Source organism: Carettochelys insculpta, chromosome 7 (genome assembly GCF_033958435.1).
Source record: "Carettochelys insculpta isolate YL-2023 chromosome 7, ASM3395843v1, whole genome shotgun sequence".
NCBI classification, from domain to species: Eukaryota; Metazoa; Chordata; order Testudines; family Carettochelyidae; genus Carettochelys; species Carettochelys insculpta.
In genome coordinates, this window is record NC_134143.1 from 21,913,470 (window position 1) to 21,936,173 (window position 22,704).

The window sequence follows — 22,704 nt, forward strand, 5'->3', positions numbered from 1 at the left end:
ATGATGAAGGACTGGCTGAGGGATGTTAGCACCAGCCTTACCTCTATCTGAGGCTCCACCCCTTCCACAGCCCAGAGCAGGCCCCCCTCCACTTGGCCCAGAGTCCTGGTGAAATCTGTCAGCCTCCCTGACCACACTGATCTCTCTCATGGAGCTGGCTGTCACTAACAATAGATACAGGTTTTATTAAAAAATGAGAAGAGCCCGCCCAGAAAAAGAAGATGAACAAACATAGTTACTTTTGAGACAAGGGCGCTAGACTGACTATTTCATCAAACATCAGGAAATAAGCACCTAACCTATCTGAATGCCCTTCCTCACTCCATTCATCATCTCCCCCTTGTCTACCTCAACTACTTCCCTTCTACCACTTGCAGATCACCACTCTAACCTTGTGCTACCAAACACACAGCTGTAACTGTGATCATATATGCCATACACAGATAAGATATGCCTTTTAACTGTATTAGTGGCACATAAAAATAAATGTTAACTTTGGAACAATTGATGAAAACAGATCACCATTCACAGTAGTTCTTTAACGTTTAGCAAAGCATGTCTTCTTGAGGCCACTAACTGTAGTCTGATACAAAATCCTCACTTACCAAATCACAGCAGTAACAAAAACCAACCCAAAAAAAAAAAAAAACAAAAAAAAAACAAAAAAAACCAAACCACCCACCACATACACCGAAGTGTACGGAAGCCGCACCAGACCAACTTTGTCGTTGGAATACAGAAAAGAGTCTCCCTTCAGCTCCCTTGTGAAGAATGAATTTAGATAGGTAAAAATCTTTGTCCCAAGTAACTCTTTGCACTAGGCAGGGCATGGAAATATCCGACTAGTACTTCCAGGAAGGGCCACCACATTCCAACACTGACAAAAAAGGGCTTTTGTAATGAAAGCAATGGGATAAGGGAATAGAAAGATAGACACTGGTCTTCTGCAATGTCTAACAAAGGCTCAACAAGAAGCATGTTACGTTTGTTTCTTAGACCTACCAAGTTCACCCAGCTCTGAGTAAAGATTCTCCCTTGATTTAGCTGTCTTTTTTTTAATTCACCCCCTTCAGTACCACCTGCTGTTCATCATTCTGGAATCTGCTGTGACAAGGCTAGAGGGAATGCTGACATTCTCAGTTAGAGGACAGCTCCAACTGGCCCCCAGGATGAAGGGAAGGCAGCCAAAAGGCACCCTAATACCAAAGCATTCTGCATTTGGCATGACATGCAAGAATCTGGGGTTACATGATATATTTTGGGAGTTCTGGATGCCCTGTCCCAAGCAAGCATTCCAGAGGTGTGAAGTAAATGAAGCATTAGTCCAGTTCAAAATAGCTTCCTATATTACAGGATGCTTCAAATATAGAATGTCGGTCCCCACGGAGGCTTCAGAGGGTTGTACTTGTAGCCTGAGCCAGGTACTGGTTATCTAGAGCCTTACTGCCATTACCTGTCTTCATGCCGCATAGTAAATAATTCTGACTAACTCTGGCTGTACATCTGGATGCTATAGGTAGTTTGTAATTAATTTACAGCCTTGAGCAGATGACCTTTTTAGAGAAATTGGTTTAAGTCACTAATAACAGTGATGATGGCCAACCAACAGCAGCAGCATGGGAGCCAAAATAGCTCAGCAACTGGCATTTGGTCCGTGAGCAAGGCAGACGGGATGACGCAGTTCCAGTATCATGAAAGGCAGAATTCTTCCTAATCCATCAGCTGCCATTGCTACAAATCAATGTGTTTGGAAAGATTTGAACAAAGAACGAAACCTATTTATTCACAGCATTCAAGAACAGGCATCCTCTCATGCAGATGCCACCAATCCCAGCTATGTGTTTAAGAGGCGCAGAAGGTAACTCCATCCTTGCTGATAGATTTGCACATTTGGGACAGTAGCACATATGGTCTGTTGGGTTTTCCTGAAGCGAGAGGGGCAAGATCTGGTTGCTGCCCTGGAAAAATGACTGACAACTACCCCAACAGTGAAAAGACAGAAGTAATTTGATATCAAGCAATTCAAGATGCCCTTTGGAGTGACTGGTTAATTGGCTGGTTGATACTAATTTCCATAGTACTCAACCTCAGGGACAAGAATGGAGATTTTTTTTACAGCTGCACATATAGAACGAAGGGAGGAAGGGTTCAGGCATACAGACTAACACAGATGAAGTGGCAACTATTTATGCTGCTGTAAAAGGGCCTCCCAAAAGAAAAAAAAGCAATTTTTCCTTTTCTCACGAGACTTAAATTGTTCAGTTGTGACAGTGACAATAACAGTACAGCTTTTTAATTTTCTCTGCCAGCCATGTTTTCCACACAATTTGAAGAACATATCACTGTTTTTGTGTTGATTTGAGTTTTACATAATTTAATGTATTTAAAAACTAATAATGTGAATGAATGGCTTATCATGAATAGTCTTTTACCACCACTCGTGCACAGACATTAATTCATTATCTTAATAAATGCTTTTCATTGATTATTACCAAGGTTTTCCGTATTAAGCTCTAATTGATTAATTTACAAGACTGTACAAGATCTAATTTTTAATTCCCAGAGTAACCTTTTTAATATGCAGACTTTAATTATAATCCGATAAGGACAAATTGTCCTTTCACGTGCTGTCCTCTTTTAATGTAAAAACCATCCATTTTTCAGTTAGCATTATTCCTTTAATTCATATAAAAAGGTGGCATCTCAAACAATTTTGTCTCCAACTAAACTTTTCAATGTCTCGTAAGTGTCTATTTTCAGCATGTTAGGCAAAATTTCCCCACGCAATTTCTCCATCATCTTTTAATGAAAGTCAAAGGCTGAAACTGAACACTGAGCTTCAGGGGCATTACTAGCCTGGCATAGGAAAATGCAGGAGAATAAATATGTATTTGTGATGAGTAGCCATACAACATCCACGTACAAAAGTCCACTTGACTATAAAGATTTAATCTAGTATTTATTCCTTTCTATTTCATCATAGGAATACAAGTTTTGGTTTTTCTTAAAAATTTTTCATGGGACAGGAAAAACATTTTCTTTGCAATAATAGTCATAATGCTGGACCTCGTTTCAGTGGTTTTTTTGTGGCATGAGAAGATGTCATATTGAGACTGATGATCCAACAGATCATCATTGCATCATTCCAACATCAGTAGATACCTACATACAAGACCTTTAGCTTCTATGAAGTCTACCATGAGCTATTATTTCTCCTGCATAATAGATTTATGTACTGCAAAGGATTACACGTTTACGGGGGACATGAAGAATCTTTTCCTTAAAGTCTGATTTTTAAATAAAAGAGCATGTCAGAAGGTTTAAAATAATTCTGGAAGAGACCTGGGGAGGTGGTCTGAGATGGTCAAAGTTGTATGATAAGTGAATTCTGTCATACTAAGATCAGCTCCACATATGGAACGCATACTCAGCACATTGGTATATGATGTGCTATTTACTATAGAATTCTACAATTTTAAATGGATATGGTTATTACTAAGTGTAATCCAAGATTATAAAGTTATGAGCACAGCTACTACATAAACAAACACACTTCCACAAACCTGCTTGATGACTACCCAAAATTAAACAAACAGGAGTATCTGGTATATCTGCCAAGGAAAAAATCATCCTAATAGCTATACAATGACTGGTAGCTAGAATAATCTGTGGCGGGCATAGGAAATTTAATGCTCTTTAGCTGTGTAGGTATTATTTATTACTATTTATGCAAAGTTTCCTGGGTCTAGCTAGAGAAATTAAGAATAGGAGGAGAGAGAGGAGGTGTATCTGCTTCACCTTGGAAGAAGGAGAAAAGAACAGATTAGTTGGCCTTGGTGTGTCATGGAAACTGTACAGGAATTGCTGGAATGGGATTAACATATTCCATACCAAAAAAAGGTCATGGTACCCTCATCCTTTCAAAGGTTGTATCTCCACACTAGTTGAGGCAGAGATAGAACACAAAATCAGTGGACAAAGTAGAACATTGGATATGTGCTGCCCAAAAGATGCTTTGTTTTTATGCTGAAGCACTATGGAAAATTCATCGTTTATTCCATCTTTTTTTCCTAAATGTCTCCAGCAAGTTCTGCACTCTTCTACAGAGTTTACTCAGGTACATTTTGCCATTTTGAAGGAGGTTCATATGCAGTAGCACTCATCTATCCAGATGATAAAACTGATAAAGCACTCTGATGGGGGCGGCAGGGAAGAGATGGCACTTCAAAAGATGATCCCAGACGTCACTACTTTCAGCAGTTAAAAAGAAAAAAACCCTATCACTAGTATATCATGCCAGGTGACGAGACTCCACGTACCGCAAATTCAAAGTGCCAGGGGAATTCTCGCAAATATATTATAAATCAAAAAAGCGGTTCATGTAGCACTTCGAAGACTAACAAAATAACTACAGGACAGGTTTTTGTTTTGTGAAGAAACAGACTAACAAGGCTACCTCTCTGTGACTATTCATCATGCAAGGCATGACATATAGCTGTTTGGAATGGAAATCCATCAACTATATATAACTTTGTTAGTCTTTTAAGTGTTACATGATAGTTTTTTTTGGTTTGTGAAGATACAGACTAACACAGCTCTCTCTCTCTATACATATTATAGTCCCTGACAGAGGAAATGCTGTCACATTAATATCCCCGCCATGAAGGATGATGTGTAACTTTGTATGACTAGTGGAGGGAAGGAGGCTAGTTTAAAAATCAGCCAAGCGCATTTGATAAAAATTGTTCCTGTTCTTCTAAGGCCATATAAAAGAACTGATGAAAAGGCTTTGTTTCCTGAGTTTTCTTCCTCCACTATTCACCTATATGCTCACTTATCCTGTTATGCTCTCCACTGTCTTCATTCAATACACCAAAACCTATATGTCTTTTGCCATTTTTCCTCAGCCCCAGAGTTTTGGCTTCTGAGTTGGCACTGAAAGAAACACTAAAATAAATAATCAAACAACTAATTAGTTAGAAGCAGTGGGGTTTTTTGGTGCCGCTACTGAGTACTGGCACCTCAGCAGCCCCAGCCATGGGATTGGCTGTGGGGGAGTGGGGAAACTGCCGAGTACCAGCTCCTCTTTTTAAAAAAGCAAGGAAAAAGCATTGGTTAAAAATAAAGTATCGATATGCACTCTGAATATATTATTAGGGCCATCTTGGAGCATCATTAAATTTTCCCACTCAATTTAAATGATGAGTCAATTCACTTGCTTTTTGTTCTCTCTGACCTGTTGCTGTCCTTCTACATTTCACTGGAACATGAAGAAAATCTACCTAGCTTAGATTTTTATAACATTCATCAACCATGGAACCTAAGGATTGGAAAAATGATAGACTAATAGGTCAGTTGGCAGACCAGCAGCAAAAGAATTAATTTACACAGCCCCTCCCACCAATTTACAAAGAACAGAATAATTAGGTGTGTCAGTCTCAGTTCCCTCTAAGATGTGCAGCTGTGTGGCTGTTCAGCTTCCTATTAAGTGCCACATAGGAGCTATTAACTAACCCCTGTGCAGGGGCTCAGGGCTGCAGTGCGGAGAGAGGCTTTTTCCGAGCCCGGATACTGCTGGGGCCAGCAGGGAGCAACTGCGGCTGGCAGAAGGGAGTCCCTTCCTACCAGCCGCAGCAGGGAGCCGCCCAGATAAGCCCAAACCCCAACCCCTTGCCCCACCTTGAGTCCCCGCCCACCCTGAGCGCCCTCCTGTACTGCAAGGCCCTCATCCCCAGCCCCAAACCAAACCCCACATCCCCAGCCTAGTGCCTGTACCCCTCCCGCACCCCAACCCCCAGCCCAGAGCCCCTCCCCTACTCTGGAGTCTCCCTCTTCTACCCCAAACCCCTCATGTCCTCCCTATCCCAGAACCCTCATCCTTAGCCAGAGCTCTTGCATCCCAACCTTCTGTCCCAGCCCTGAGCCTCTCACCCCAGCCCCACCCTAGAGCCTGCACCCCCCAGACAGAGCCCACTCACTCCTGCACCCCAGCCCTCTGCCCCAGGCCTGAGCCCCTTCCCACACTCCAAACCCCTTGGCCCCAGCCCTGCCACCTGAATATTGTGCAGTGCACCAACACGAAAGTGATGTGTGGCACATCACCTCCACACTGGTGTCCCTCAGGAAATGCATCCTGCTCAGAGGTGAAAGAAATGAGAGGGAACACTAACATCAGTGCAATTATGGTCTCAGAGCATCCTCATCCTCCTCCTCACCTCCATTCAATCAATGTAGAGCATATACAAGCTGTAGAAGAAAATAAGTTACATCCAGGGATTTCTTCAGACCTGTCCACCTGCCCTCCCCAGAGGGCGAACACTCCCCTGAATTTTCCCAGCCCCCTCCTCACCAGTTGTCAACTAGTTACATCTAGTCATCAGTTGGGTCTGGTGTTGGGTTACCAATCACTTGAATGTTGAGGTAATGAAAAGTTGTTATCCTTATTGTAAGAGGAAAGGGCAGCAGAACTGTGCTTATCCTGGAGGCGGCAGAAATAATGACGGTACCTTCTTCCCTCCACCCCCCTGCAGGAGGTGAACTGGCGTGAAAGCAGAATTCAGAGGGGTGTCTCCACTGATCAAGGACAGTGAGTGGAGTGTGGTGGAGGGAAAAGTGGGAGGCACATTAAAGAAACATTTGTCTGTTGGACTGTGTTCTAGTGACTTTGCTCCAGAATGCTACGTTTGTGACTGGGAAACATAGGCTGTGTCTACACTACAAAAATAACTTTGAAGTTGCTTACTTTGAAGTAAGGCACTACTCCATACTGGAAATGGAATAAGGATTATGAAGTTGGGCTCCCTACTACTTGGAAGTTAAATTTGAAGTAAGGGAAAGCATGTGTAGACTCTTCTGGCTACTTCGAAGAAGTTAGTTCCTAGTGTAGACACACCCTATAGTATAAATACATGTTTCCTCTTAGGCCGAGGTTTTTGAAGTGCATTATTTGCCAGGGTCATTCTCTCACATCATTGCTATCTTGAGAGGTTTCTTGGAGAGTTTCTGTACTAAGCATTTTCATTATTTATTTATTTATTTACATAAGAATGGCCATACTGGGTCAGATCAATGGCCCATCTAGCCCACTATCCTGTCTTCCAATGCCAGGTGCTGCAGAGGGAAAGGGAATGAACAGAAGAGGCAATGATCAAGTGATCCATCCCCTGTACTCCAGTCCCAGCTTCTGACAAAGAGAAGTGAGGAACACCCAGAGCATGGGGTTGTATTCCTGCCCATCCTGGCTAATGGTCACTGATGGTCCTGTCATCCAGTAACTTATCTACTTCATTAATTAATTGTGTTATAGTTTCAGCCTCACAGAATCCCTTGGCAAAGAGTTTTATAAGTCGGCTGTATGTTGTGTGAAGAAATATTTCCTTGGTTTTCTTTTTCTTTTTTTTTTTCCCCTTTAAAAACTGCTGCTTATTAATTCCATTTGGGGACCCTTAGGTCTTGTGTTATGTGAATGATTAAATGACATTTCTTTTTTCACTTTCTTCACACCACTCAAGATTTTATAGACCTCTATTGTATCCTCACTCAGTTGTCTCTTTTCCCAGCTCAAAACTCCCAGTTAAATCTTTTCCTCCTATTTCATACCCCTAATCATTTTCATAGCCCTTCTCTGTATGTCTTCCAATTCCAGTATATTTTGGAGATGGGCTGACAAGACTGCACACAGTATTCAAGATGTGAGCACAGCATGGATTTATATAGTGTGAGTATTTTTTCATCTTTTCTGTTCATTTCCTGATGGGTTTTTAACATCCTGTTAGCTCTTATGAGTTCTCTGAAAAAGATCCATTCAATGACTTCAACATCTTTCTTGAGTGGTACAGATCATTTAGATCCCAACTTTTTGTACGTATAGTTGAGACTCTGTTTTCCAATATAAAATTTGCATTTATGATACACCCCACATTCAACCTCAGTCGCTCCCCTCATTGGCTCTTACTTCATCTCCCCTGGTAAATTTGAACTCTCCCCTCATTTCAACTCCTGCAGAAGACACTGATTACAGCAGTACGAGGATTTCTGCTACCCTCATCCATCTAGAAAAGACCAGAGTCGCTCGCACGCTAGCCATTGTAGCTGTCAGTGGTACCGAGCATCTGCAACTCCTACTCATTTTAATAGGAGTAACAGGTGAAATTTAGAATACAGCAAAATCCTGCTGAATAAGCAAATGTGTAGGGTCGCACGGTGAGGTTTAGCCCTCTGGGGCGTAAGGAGTTGTGAAACTACAAAGGCTTCTCTTTCATTGCCTAATGATTACTTCATTACACATTTCAAACCACACTAAGCTGCAGAGTGACCTTAAATCTTTCTTATTTGCTTTGCCCTCACCCCCCTGCTGACATCACACAGGCACTTATTTTTAGATGAAGAACAGGGCATTAGGCACAATGCTCTATTTCATGGGAACACAAAGATATGTCTTCACCTGTCATTCAGCTGATTGACTGGGACTCCTGTGCCTCAAGCTGTGGAAGACTTGGCAGGGATTTGATCACCTGGACCTCCCAGAAGGGAGCAAATGATAGTGCCTCAGAGGGAGCACTAAGAAACAAACTGGTCATTGGACCACTTATTTTTGGCAAGGAGCAATTCTCCTCTATTGCCCACTGTTTAAAATGTAAAAACTAGTCTTAGGAAGAAAACCATAAAAAAAAACCAAAAAACTTTCGTATAGTTCTTTTCATCAGTGAGATCTCAAAGGGCTTTCACAAGCGTAGTATCATTACTACCATAGTACAGAAAGGAGAGGAAAGCACGAAGAAGTGAAGTAACTTGTCCACGGTCAACCAGAAACAGAGCTGGGATTATTAACTAAGGACTCATGAAGCTCAATCCAGGGCTTTGTGTACTTGCCTACACAACTTTGAGAACAGCTGGAAGTACTAGTCCCATCACATGCTACTCTGGGTCAAATTCTGTTATGAGATAAGCATGTTTAAATCACCATGGAAAGCACTTGGAGATTCATGGCCTTCCCTGAGAACAGAACTTGGCTTGTAATTTTAAAGCCCAATGTTATTCTTGTGAAAACATTTGTGTGTGTGCTATATGGCTGAGTTCACAGCTTGCTTTGCATATGACTGCAAATTAACTAGGACAATAGGGGTTTTTTTTTTATCTATTTGGGGATATTTATATAGAAAACAGGTTTTATTGAGATTGCCACCAAAAGCTATAGGACACAGTGTTCCAATCAAAAGATAACACAGCTTCCAAACATATTAATTGCAACCACTCTCAGGGGCAGGGGAAGACTGTATATTTTCATGTACAGAAACAGGCCAAGGTCTGCAGCTGTTTTGTTTTAGATACAAAACACAGTTCCAGAGTAATATTCCCCACTAAGAACAATATTTTGCTGGGCAAGACTTCAAACAGCCTCGCATCATATTTGATATGATCACTTCAAGTGAAATTCATCATCATGAAGGGCTCAAAGCTGTTGAGATCACCAACGGTGCTCAGAGAGAGCGGAAGCACATTTTTGGGCCTTGATCGCAGAGCTCTACCACTCATGCTTAAATTGAATGTATCAAGCTGTTCCACTGAAGTTAATGGAACTAGCACTAACCTGATCAGGACCTGAGATTTCTGTGTAGGCTGTATAATGTTAGTAAAATGGAGGCCTTGATCAGTGGCCTCTAAGCATTACAAATAATAGCTAGGACCTCACAATAAAGGGCACAAAAATGTAGCAAGTATATCTGTAGGATATTAGCAAATCTATCATATGTAGTCTCTACCCTTATGTTGTGCAGGGATGAGAAACCAGCACTGCCTACAGCACTAAAATTAGGTTAAAACTGGGAAAGTCATTTTTATTTTTGTGATAATATTATTGTAATGCTGACAACTGTTCTGTTATTAAAGAAGTCTGTACTGAACAATGGCACCTTTGCAAAGAGAATAAATAAAGGATCCCTCCTATCACAGTATGAGCATATAAATTTAGCAAACTGAAATTAATGCAGACTCAGCCTTGAACAGAGAGAAGTACACTATGCATACACATGAGAGAGCAAAAAAGTCACAGCTTTATAGCATAAAGATTAAAATGAACAGTTTCCCTTGGCTTTTAAAAACTTGAAGTCTCTATCTTTGTGCCAATCGGTTTTGTTTCCAAAAGCCAACACAATAAATTTTGTATTAAAAATTCTCAGTGCTTTCCAAATGATAGTGTTGACAGTATGTGGCACTCCAATCAGTTCTTTCATTAGCCACCCATTTATCTGAGCTGATCAGTCTGTTATTCACTTAAACACTTCATTAAACAAGTAACTTCTGCTGTCTCCATCCCGCCTAGAAATCCCATTGCAGCAAATTCTGGGAAGGAATCAGAATGCAGCTGGACTCCACACTTCTGCTTGCATGTCTAAACAGTCTGTAACATACTTCAAACTCACTTAAAAAAAATCAAAAAAGGAGAAAAGTTTGCAGCCACGGAATTAGAAAATGTTCAATAACTACTTGGTTTATGATTAGAGAGAAAATCTTTACCCATCTAAAATTCAGAAGTATTCAGTGGTTATCGCTTTTCTCCTTTTAGGAAATTAATAAAATAGGTCAGGTAACAAGTAGAGCACGCCCCAGGACTGCCTTTAAAAATTACTCATAGGAAGTAAAGGTGGGGAAGTGCAACCAGTGGAGCGATTTATATGCATTAACCACAGTGAGTAATTAATTACATCACTCACTGCTTTTCATCAGCAAGTGGAAGGCCCCTGTATAATTTAAGACAATATTTTCAGCACTACTGAGCCTTCTGCTTCATGGTGTAATTTTAAGCCCATTACAAACCTCAGCAAGTTTTCTTTCAATCTAAGATTTAAAAAGAAAAGCAACAAAACCCTCAAACATATCATCATGCTCTTCTCAAACCAGGAGTTACTGCGATCATTTTTGACATTAGTCTTATTAGCAATGTCACTAGATTAGTTTGTACGAAATAAGAAAAGTAGTTACAGGTCCTACATCTTATTTAATGGACTACAGAGGGACTGCTGGGGGTGGGAGGTGGCAGGAGGGAGGAAATGTCAAAACAAAAATATCTCACTAACTTCAACATATTTATAGGCAGCTATTTACTCATTTTCTAGAATCTTCATTTCATTTAATAGGATCGCTTCTCTCCTCTCGGGCACCCCCATCACCAAAACCCAACACAAACAAAGCAGATAAGCCCCTTAGCCACAGCAAAGAAGCACCATTACGGAAAAATAATGCATGACAGAAACATTAATTTAAACAGAGGTTTTTGCTCTTATTGAGTAAAGATACAGGTTCATCTTTTTTATACTGTTCAGTCTAAGACTGTTGTCTTCTTGGCATCATCAGCTATGCGAAATCATGCCTCGCATCAGCAAGTTTGAATGTGCTAAAAGAAAACACTCTATTCTTTTCAGTTCCTCTGTAATGCGGTGTTTTTCAGTCCCTTCTGCCTCTTGTATTTAAGCAGACTGACCAAGCTCTTAATTTTGTCAAGGTCCAAATGTGCATCTAGTAACTCCTTTGCAGCTACTTTCCAACCTAAGCAAATGCAAGAAGGCTTTTTGTTCATTGGACTTACTCTGGATATGGTCAAGGGCATGTTGAAATCCTTTCCGCCTTGCAGTCGGAAACCCCATGGTCCAGGTCCATTGAGAGTCACGTTGTAAGACATTTTGTAACTCTTTTACACAGGTCACTCAAAAGGCTCTACAGAAATGGGGGAGGGGAGGGGAGGGAAATAAAAGAAAATGTTTTTAAAAATAAAGAAAAAAAGACAACATTTACAAATATTGAGAGCACAATAATTGCTTCTGTTTTGCCTTGCCTGCTCAGTGCAGCCAAATGTACCACCTAAGAATAGATAGGAGCTATAATGCAGATACTGATATCCCAGCTGAGCAGGGACCCATAAAAGGCTTGTAACCCAATACATACTATGCAAGGGCTCCATGACTCAGAGATCTAATATAGCCCCCTGGGAGGTTAACAGATCTTTCTAGGCTCCCCAAGTCCCTCTTCATTCTCAGAGCTACTTTACTGGGCATATTATACACAATTAAATAAAAACAAAATAGTACTAACAACAGCAATCCTCACATCAAGTTTAAATGCTCACTCCAAGTCCAAACATTAATATCCTGCTAACAGCTGCAAGGTTTTAGCTTTCCAACACCACTTGTAACTGCTGCTCCACAAATTCCAATTTACTTCATTTTGAAATGTCATGTACTGTACTATAAACCAAGTCCTTTTTATACTCTCCCTTTCCTTATATCCTCAAGTACACAAATTGGAAAATATTTGTATAGTCCCCCTGAATTCACCTGATGAACTGAAATATTGGCTGCATCACTGGAAAACATTGACCCATACTCCCCCCAATTCATGAAATGATGTTTGCCCCTTATTTCTACAGTCTTTACTTCTCCCAAGGAAAAATATGATTTATTCTATTATCACGCAACAGAAGTTGTTTTCATTTTTTTTTCCATAAAGTTATCCTTGATTGAGAAAAGCTCCTTGCAGCTAATGCATCATATTACTGTCAGGCAACAGACATATAAGGATTGTAAATTAAGATGGACACAGTTTTCAGTTTATTTTTGGAATTTTGATAATTAGTCTCCATTTTTTTAAATGAACTGATCTTTTTAACAAAAAATACTTTGCTTTCTGGCAAGTCAGAAAATATTAAGTAATTATCCAAATATTATTGAACTAAATCTCTTAATCACTCTTACCCTTATTTTTCCACCGAGGGACACTGACATATAGAGAAGTTAAGTTACCCAAGGTAACAGTATGAGTTATTGGCAAAGGTGGGAATAGAAACAGAATTTGAGTTCTGGTGCCATTTTCTAACAGAAAGAACATAGCTTTCCGCAGTAAGCCAGAGAAAAAAACTGAGCAAAAAATCAGTTAAAAGGGCTGATGGGAGGTCAACTGTAGGTGGCACTATTGCTATAACATTTAGGAATGCAGTAGGCAGGTTACAGAGAGCATTTCATGGGTAATGTTTTAAAGCCATGAGGAAATAAAGAATGAAAGGATTCATGTTCAGGGCTTATTCTAGCAGTTTGTCAGAAGAGCAATATGTTCAACAGAGATTAATTGTGTATGCGCAAGGAGTTGGGTTAAATCACACCTGTGTATTTCTTAACTAAATCCAATCTTACAGTGGTATGTACCAGAGTTTCACAAGGAGCATACTCAGCAGGATAACTGTGGAGTAATCCAACCTGGTTTTCCATTCTGATCTTTAAATTTTTGCACACGTGCACACACACACACACACACTCTCTCTCTCTCTCTCTCTCTCAATATTTGGTCAATTGACCAGTAAATTATTTGTATAATATTGACTGGTCAGTTGATAATAAAAACAGTGAGACTTTATGGTCTCTTCCTCCCTCCCTTACTATGAATTTGTGTTAAGTTTCAGAACTTTGAAGTAGCAGGAGAGCTTCAAAGAAAGATCAGATGCTTTCTGTTTCATGTAAGGTGGAGCAGTCTGAAGCAGACAATGTACCATCTGATCAATGGCTAGCAAAAAAAGGCCTTCCTGTAGCACCTTAAAGACTAACACTTTTATTTATTATGTAAGGAGCTTTTGTGGGTAAGACCCACTTCTTCAGATTTAGAGCAAAAATAAGAATCCAGGGTTTAGATAAAACAGGGGGGCAGGGGAAAGGGAGGGAAAGAGGAAGGGAGAAAAAGGAGTCACTAGTCATTAATAGGACCTGTAGAAGAAATAAATTAAGTGGGATGGCTACCATTCCTGCCACTATCAAAAGGTGGGGACATTGCTCTTATAACAACATGTAAGTTAACTGATATCTCTAGTAAGCCTCAGGTTAAATGTGTCAAGCTTGCAAATGAATTCCAACTCAGATGTCTCCCTTTGTAATCTTGTGGTAAAATTCCTTTGTAACAGGGTGGCCACTTTAACGAATGTCTAGGGAGGTTAAAGTGTTCACCTACAGGTCTATGTGTATTCCAATTTCTGATGTCTGATTTATGTCCATTCATCCTTTGGTGCAGGGACTGTCAGGTTTCTCCAATCCACATGGCAATGGGGCATTCCTGGCACACGATGGTATATAATCACATTAGTGGATGTGCAGGTGTACGAGCCTCGGATGGTGTGGCTGATGCGGTTAGGTCCAGTGATGGTGTCTCTAGTACAGATATGAGGACAGAGCTGGCACTGGGGTTTGTTGAAGGGACAGGGATGTGGTATGCCATCCTGTGCCAGCAATGCCGTGAAAGCTCATTGCCTAACAAATAAAACGGTTAGTCTTTAAAGTGCTGCCGGACTGCTTGGTTTTTTGTTTTGGGAGGTTACAGACTAACATGGATACCCCTCTGAGACTCTTTACCATCTCCAGCTGTCGCTACTCCAGGAAGGCAGTTATTTGTGTGAATAAAACCTGTGGCAGTGGTGGGAAAGCTACGGCTGACTGGCCCCTGGCAGCCCTTTTCCCCTGGGGCCTTGCACTTCCACCATCTCTCCCCCGCCCACAGCATTTTTTGAGTGCACAAATTGTCTCTGTGAGAGAGGCAGCGAAGCAGGAACAGAACGCGAGTCAGGCAATTCATGTATTCCAAAAGTGCTGGGGGGGAGGGGGGAACAGGTAAGTGCTGGGAGCTCCAGGGCACAAAAGGTGCGTGGGGGAGGCGCAGACAAGGGTGCTACATGGGCCCAGGTGGAACTGCAATGCTGCTGCAGCTCACTGAGGTGAAAAAAGGGCGACTCACGTGTCCCACCCACTATTCCTGGGTGACTGTCCCTGTTCTAGGCAACATCAATACAGTGCTAGGCCAGGGGCACAGCAACTCAATGTCTTGCTACTGTGGTTCTTCAACACTTTCCAGTCTGTGGAGTACTATATGAGACAGAGGCTCTCATTGTTCCTGGGGCGATTCTGCAGCAGTAAAAACCTTCTTCAACAGTCTGCATATTTGTCAAAAGAACACAAGTCACTGAAGTTTCAGTTTAAGACTTGTGCCACATAATGAGCTGCTATGGCATCCACTGTTCTTCATTGTACTGTCCTATGCCAGGTTTGCTAGGCAGTCCAGCAGCTCAAATGGTGCTGATTTTGTGCATATTCATGTAGCTGGCAGCATCTAGAGCAGGCAACTAGTAAACTTTTTGGTGGTGGACATAGGCCCAGCACATTAGAGGAGTTACTTAAGAAACTGTCTTAAAGACAGAGGCTATGGTTACACTACAGAACTCTGTCGACAGAAATCACTGTCAGAAGACAGTTCTCGACAAAACTTACATTGACAGAGTGCAGCTGCACACAAAAGCCAATTGGAAGAGAGCTCTGCTCTGCCAACAAAGCAGCCGGACTGCCCAGCCGCTCTCTCGACAAAACAGACACCTGGAAGCACGACAGATAGCGCTGCCCATTGTTCTGGATGCCCCATCCGTTGAGCGAAGGCTCCCAGAGCACCCACACAACCTTTTTGTCAGCAGAATCTGTCAACAGCAGTGTTATGCCTCATGGCTGAGAGGCACAACGCTGCTGGAGAAAGTGCTGAGTTTTGTCACCAAACTGAAAAGAAAAAGAAAAGACATTATTCAGCTCACACACAACTTACGACATGGGGGGTGGGGAGGGATCTCTCAGTGGTTTGAGCATTGGCCTGCTAAACTCAGAGTTGTGAGCTCAACCTTTGAGGAGGCCATTTAGGGATTGGGGCAAATAGATGTTAGGGATGGTGCTTGGTCCTGCCAAGAGGGCAGGGGAGTGGACTAGATGACCTCCCAAGTTCTAGGAGATGAGTATTTCCAACATATATACTTTCCCCCACAATTATGTCTCAGAAAAACTGTCCTGGCCTCTGACCAGAAGAGAGATCCTATCAGGGAATACTTTTAAGAAATTCATTCCCTGAGTTAGGAAAAAGAAAAAAAAAAAAAAAGTGTGTCAAGTGCAAGCGGTTCAAGAAGATGATGCAGGGCTAAGTTGCAAGAATGAGACAGCCTAAGAAAAATGGCTTATTGGGAGAAAATTATATGGATGAAGATGTGGATTTGTATGAGTGGATCTACTGGTCAGCAACTGAAATACAGTAAACTCTCTCCTGTCCAGCAGCACCGGGACAGACTGATTGATGGATATTCAAATAGTTTAGATAACAGAAAGGTATAACTAGCAATGCATAACACTAAAGAAAAACAAGATTACATATTAACAAACAAACAAAAATGTAAGCTGAGTACTTTATTTTCCAACAACAGCAGTACTGCACACTGTAAACTTACAAATAAACACAGCAAATAGAGTGTATTTCCTCTTACTATACTGTACTTATGGAAAACATAACTAAAATTTACTTATAGTTAAAATGCCAGTTATTTGAGAGTTCTGGATGATAAAATGTCAGATATGAAAGTGTTTACTATAATTCATTTTGCAATGCATCACTCTTCAAGACTCTCTGTGCCTTTTAGTAGAAGTGTTATTTGACAATTAAATTTTCCACCTGTTTCCTATGTTGGATATTGCTGGACAAAATAATTGAGCTTAGCTAATCCATATAATCTTATTTAATCAGTTAACTACTTTTAGAATTTACCACCCAAATATACAACACAGAAAAGCGGCAGTAATAGAAATCTAGAATTGCCAGACTGTCATTTTCTTACAATACAAAATACGTGCCCTTTATTTTGGGCCATCACGGACACAAACCATAATGGTGATGCCATAAGTCTATTTGTTATTTTACTTCAGCGTAACCCAGCTTTTCCAAGAGAACCCCATTCTAAACTTGTTTTCTCCAAAAACACGAGTGCTATCAACTCTGGCCTTCCTCTTGATTGGGACTCCCTCCTTTTCATGAGCCTGTACGTTTAGATCTGCCTCTGGAATCTCCACTACATGCATCCGACACAGCAGGTCTTTGCCCACAAAAGCTTATGCTGCAATGAATCTGTTGGTCTATAAGGTGCCGCAGGACTTTTCATTGTTCTTGCAGATACCAACTAACACGGCTACCCCTCTAATATTAAGTGGTACTGAAATCACTTAACAGGAGTGTGCCAACCCTATTTACTGATACAAAGTTGTCCATTTCTATGTCTACTGGACCTTAGATTAAAATTTGTTTTAAATATTTAATTAGTTTGTCAGCAAAGATTATAAAATCACATCTCTAAAAAAAATCCTTGCATGGATGTGCGGCTCTTCAGACAGTTTTTTAAAAAATAAATTTTTCCACAGACCACCCTTATCTAAAATACACATTTTAATTTTAAATTATAGGACAAAAGTTTGATTCCAAAGTCTCTGTCCTTTTTATCCATCCCTACTCTCCTTTCAAACCATTCCCTTCCCCGTTGAAAGGCTCATTCCTTTTCTTCCAGATAGAAGAAAAAGGGAAATGCATTTGTTGAACTTATTGTTGAACTAGTTTTAAAGAGACTTCTCCATCAAAATCAATATCTTACTAAATCATGCTTATTTATTAAATCATGGACAGGATATTCAAGGAAACCATTTTGAAGCACTTAGACAAGGGGAGAGTGATTAGGAATAGTCAGCATGGATTCACCACAGACAAGTCATTCCTGACCTGATTGTCTTCTATGACAAGGTAACTGGCTCTGTATTCTCCACCCCACCCCAACACACAGACTGACTCGGGAAGATGTAGTGCCAGGTACTCAGAGTGGGCCCAGCCAGGCATGGGCGGAAGAGCAGGCTGGGCACAGAGAGTTGTGTTAGTCAGTCACCCACTCCCATGTGATAGACTTGCAGAGGGAAGTGAGCGTGTGTGACCTCTCCCCACATCGCGTCACCCTGTGTGAACCCTAAGGCCATTTGGAAAATATAGTTTCCCTAAGACTTAGTTAATAAAATGTGAATGCTACCGTGTCTGTGTAAGAGTACTAGTTCTTACCATTTTGCTGCATTTACAGCTTCACACAGGTAACAAGTATTGTGTACTATTTCCTAAACTAATATAAATCAAGTAATCTAAAAAAGTTACCCAAAATATACCCTCTTAGATATTGTAAAATCCTGTACACATGGAACCTCTCTCGGCCCATACACTCCAGAGCCGACTGGAGCCAGACCAGTAGGGTGACCATCCATCCCGTATTTGGGATGCCAAAAAGACACCCCTACTTATTTTTGTAAAAGGGACTAACTGTCCTGCATTGGGCCCTCCCCCACTTACCTGCCCAGATGCAGGCGCAGCTGCTGGCTAGACAGCACTAGGTCACTTCCCTGCGCCTTGGGGAAGCAGGGGGGAGCGTGGGTGGCTGCCGCTTCCCAGGGCCTCCCAGAGAGCACCGGAGGCTACCACCTCCTTCCTGGCTCCCAGGGAGGAGCTGCCCCTCCCCGCCAATATCTCCTGTCCCATACTTGGGCGGGGAGATATGATCGCCCAACACTTCCATAGCTTACTGGGCTCTTACAAGACATTTAGGGGTAAATTAAAAACTAAACAGCACAGAACACCGAGATCCAGCACTGGCAGCTGCAAACAGTCTTTATGGGACCACAAGAAACTTGGCCACACCCATTATGAGTGGTCATCTGCCTAACTAAAATCAGGGAGGACTACAGAATTTGCCAGAGGAGTGTTCCAGATTACAGAGGTTCTGCCTGTACTGTGCTGTATATCAACATGTTTTAGCGATGAAACTTGCACCACAGTTTAAAAAAATGTGAAGTTGTATGTGGTATTTTAAGGTACAGCACTTTTTGGGTTTGGGAACTTCCCTGAAGCTTAGCAGCAGACCTACATAGTTTAGGCACCCCTGAAGCACCTTACTCGCTGTGAACCTGACATTTGCCTACATAACGCTAGATAATCAAGTGTGTATGACTAAAATGATAACTGGGGTCCGAGAAAATGAAACTAGTCCAGATAAAATAACTGACTCAATCTTCCTCAAAAGACTGATACAAATCTGAAATTTCCAGGAGATCCAGAGGAGCTTAAAAAGTAAGTTGTTAGAACTTCATGGTGATGAGACATGTCAGACTGACAGTTCTGGAGTCCCTTACTCATCCAGAGAATGTGTACCACATAGACAGCAGTCATGTGAGGTTACCCACATGGCCCCACCCATAAGCCTTGGTCCTCAACCAGATGCCCCACTCAATTTCTGTATTTCAGTGGTCATCAAGCTTGATAATTTGTGCCAGCCTGAGCTGCAATTCACTAGAATCTTGATCCAGAGCACAAAGCTTACTTCATAATCAGAGAGACCTTGGATAGCTCTTAATTTTAATTTCTGTGCCTCTGGATACTGGGAGACTCTGGAAGAGGACATGCTACATGAAGAGCTAACAACCTACCCTTCTGTCCAAAGCCAGGAAGCCGTAAAATCTTTGCATACCAAAGTACCTGTACTCTACTAAACGTTACAGGACCAAACAAGTACCGTATCTTCTGTGAAATGTTTTACTCTAACACTTTAACAAAATGAGAATGTGCGACCAAATCCTGATTGTAAGCCTGCATACTCCCATCATTTTCAAAACAAGAGACATCAAAGGCAACTGAGCCGCAAGGTTGGTGTCATACCTAGGAAATGCCAAAAAAGTTATTAGAATTAATGCACTTCATGTACTTTTCTGTTACTTGGACATATGTTCTCTTCCTGAAAAAAAGTATTTTTGATTTTAAAAAAAATAAAGAGATAAGGAATGTTAAACAAAGGGTTCTGTACCCGAGAGCTACCAAAATCTCTATAAGGCCTTAAAAAGAACCACTGGTCTGTTCTGGGAGAATATAATCCTTATATTCATTTGCAATCAATCATTCATAATGTATTCTGCTATGCTTTGGTGATATGAGGCCTGTAAACTATTTTGCCTTCAGACGCAGACAAACTGAACAATTGTATTTTGATAGATCCCAAAAGGATCAATTTCAAATCAACATTTAAACTGCCTGCCAACACACCCCCCCCCACCCGCTGCCTCTTCTATCAATAAAGAAAAATGTTGATGTCTACGAATATTTTACAGAAGCGCATAGCAAACCACTTCATGCACAGCTCATTTACAAATGATATATGTTACTTGTGCACACAGCAACATCCTATGGCTATGATATATCAGCAGTTCCCAAACAAGGGTACAGTTACGTATACCCCTAGGCAGGGGTCTACAGCCTGCAACTCCAGAGCCACATGTAGCTCTTTAAGGACTTCTTTGAGGCTCCAGATGCTAGCACTGCAAAGTTTAAAGAAAAAAAAAAAAAGATTATTTTCGATAAACGATGACTATCTAAAAGCCTCAAAATGAACAACTCATATCTAAATAGCAAACAATGTGATCTCAAAACGTTGGATAACTTCCCCTAGCATTCTCCAGAGGGAGAAGGTTTGGAAGTGAAAGTCAGGAAGACAGTGGTACAAACACACATGTAAAGCATGAGGAAATACAATACAAAAAAAGTTTGTGAACATCCTGCAGTAAATATGTATCACACTACAAATCATGGTGTGCATGCTGTTCTTAAAATAGGGGTTACCAAAACTATAGTTGGACACTATTTATTAAGGGCCATCTTGTATTCACATGCATTATAGCTCCTGAATTATTGACCTTTGGTTTTTAAAAACAGACTGGAAAAAACTGGCTCTTCTCATTATTTTGGTTGCCAACCCCTGCCCTAAGGGTACACAGAGTTCTTCCAAAGGACACCTTAACTCAGTATTTCTTTACATTTTTATGAATAAAATACTGTATTTACTTTATGTGGATCTAATTTTGTTTTCATTTATCCTTTTTGTTTTATCCTTTTTGCACAATCATAAGTACAAAGGCAAGTTTATTGACTATAGGCAATTTCTTCCAACCAACCAATTAAGATTAACTTGTTTAAACAAATACGTTGCAATGGTAGAAAAAAATTGTTCATCTTAAAAAATTGTAGGTATTGGAGGTATTTCTATATATTTTTAAAAGAGGTAACTATTTTGAAAAGTTTGAACATTCGGGTATATCGTATCTAACCTCTGTGAAAAGGTTCTCCTCTTGTTTTCCATGCTGTTCAAACTGCAAAGTTACTTCTGAAGTGTTTTTTCAGGAGAGGAAAAACTGTTAGAAATGCTGAAGTCCAGCTACAGTTGCTTAAATGGTCAGCAGTTTGGGATTGTTAAATTCAGCCTTTTTAGTGTTAGGACATTATAATGCATTTCTACTCAAAACAAGTTTAAATCCTTTATTAATTGGTGAAAAGAGCTTTACTACACCTAATGCCTCAAACGACATGAGACGAGCAGATGCATAACCATTATGTATATTTATTTTCCTGCATCTGTTAGCTTTAGAAAAAAGTTTGCAATCGTACTGTCAAGTTTGGATCATGAGTTCTCTGTAAAATTCACCCAGTAAACTTCATCCAGCATTAATTCACATATGCAATGCTGTAACACTTATGAATATCATGCAGTACAGAAGTTACCTGCACCATCTAAATTGTGTAGGTGTTCACAGCAGGCTACATAGAAGTTATGCTGCTGCTGGAGATGTTTTAAAACAAACTGACTTTTAAACTAAGATTGGCACCACAAATAAAGTGGACAGAAAAAAAAAAAACAGGTTTTTGTTAATAACATTAAAATTGTGTACATCAGTTTGTTAATTTCCTGAACAAAATCTGAAGAAGGGTCATATTCACAACTAATATAATATATTCTGTAGCTAACTAGCAAATATGTTTAACAACGAATTTTGACACTAGTTCAGCAAATAGCTTGCCAAATACAAATGGCTTATTCCAAGTGTACCACAAATCCTTCCCTTAGTACGCAACTAACTAAAAAAATAAAAATGATAAATGAAGATTTAAAAGTAGTTTTTCTTTTTTTCTTTGGTTTAGGGGGAAAGGAAGGTTGAGAGAGAGAGAGAGAAGTTGATATGTTGGCAATAAACGGTCTCTGATTAATACTGGGTGACCTACGAGCTTCGGGGGGGGGGGGGGGGGGGGAGGAATCCAACAGCTGATCCTAAGTGATTAGTGAACAAATGGCTTGAAGTAAATCCCAGCTAGCACACCAGACTGATTAATACCCCAACAGGCAGAAGCATGAAAAGAAAATAACATGACAGCAACCTCAGTAAATAAATCTACCATGCTCCATTCAGAGAGGGGAAAAGGAAGAAAACTATCACCAACAGAAAGAATCAACACGCAATAAGTGAAGAGTAGTTAGGAAAGGCCCTTGGTTACTAGGAGAGGAACCAATGTAGCTAGAAAGTTGGCAATGCTTAGCTAAAGATGGGCCGATCACTTCTACCTGGGAGCAGCTCTGCAGATATCCTCTTGTGCCTCTTCTGTTGCTCCAGCTGCAGATTTATCTGATGCCCGCATCCCCAATGACGTAGTTCACTCAGGCCAAAGGCTGCGGGGAGGGGAGAGGGGAGCCTTGCTTAAGGTGGATCTCTTAAAGCTATATGCCCCGTTTATTTTAAAATATTTTCAGAGTTTGTTTGAAAAGTGCATAGTTTTTACCTTTTGGTACATACTGGTCATCATTCAGAATCTACAGTTTGGGGCGGGTGAAACTGGAATACATATTTTGCCTCCATTTCATGAGGAGAGCTTTTTGGGAACAAGACAAATATTTTTCCCCAAATAAATAGGGAAGGTTGACTTGTATAAAATTGGGTGGTCAGCAGGATCTGCTCCTGTTACCCTTAGACACAAGCTGCA

General features: G+C 40.8%; 1 protein-coding gene across 12 annotated transcripts in view; it reads right to left on the reverse strand.

Moving 5' to 3' along the window:
• LDB3 (LIM domain binding 3) overlaps positions 1 to 22,360 on the reverse strand; it is a 189,991-nt gene extending 167,631 nt beyond the window's left edge. For 11 of the 12 annotated variants that reach the window (XM_075000122.1, XM_075000124.1, XM_075000118.1 and 8 more), the window contains exons 1-2: positions 11,831 to 11,948; positions 11,585 to 11,712 (exon numbers count right to left, since the gene is read on the reverse strand). In XM_075000122.1, coding sequence (XP_074856223.1) covers positions 11,585 to 11,677 — 93 coding nt within the window. In that variant the 5' untranslated portion in view covers positions 11,678 to 11,712; positions 11,831 to 11,948. Of the gene's footprint in view, positions 1 to 11,584; positions 11,713 to 11,830; positions 11,949 to 22,288 lie in introns of those variants that run through there. The other variant, XM_075000116.1, reaches the window with a different exon arrangement.
• Positions 22,361 to 22,704: the final 344 nt, after the last annotated feature.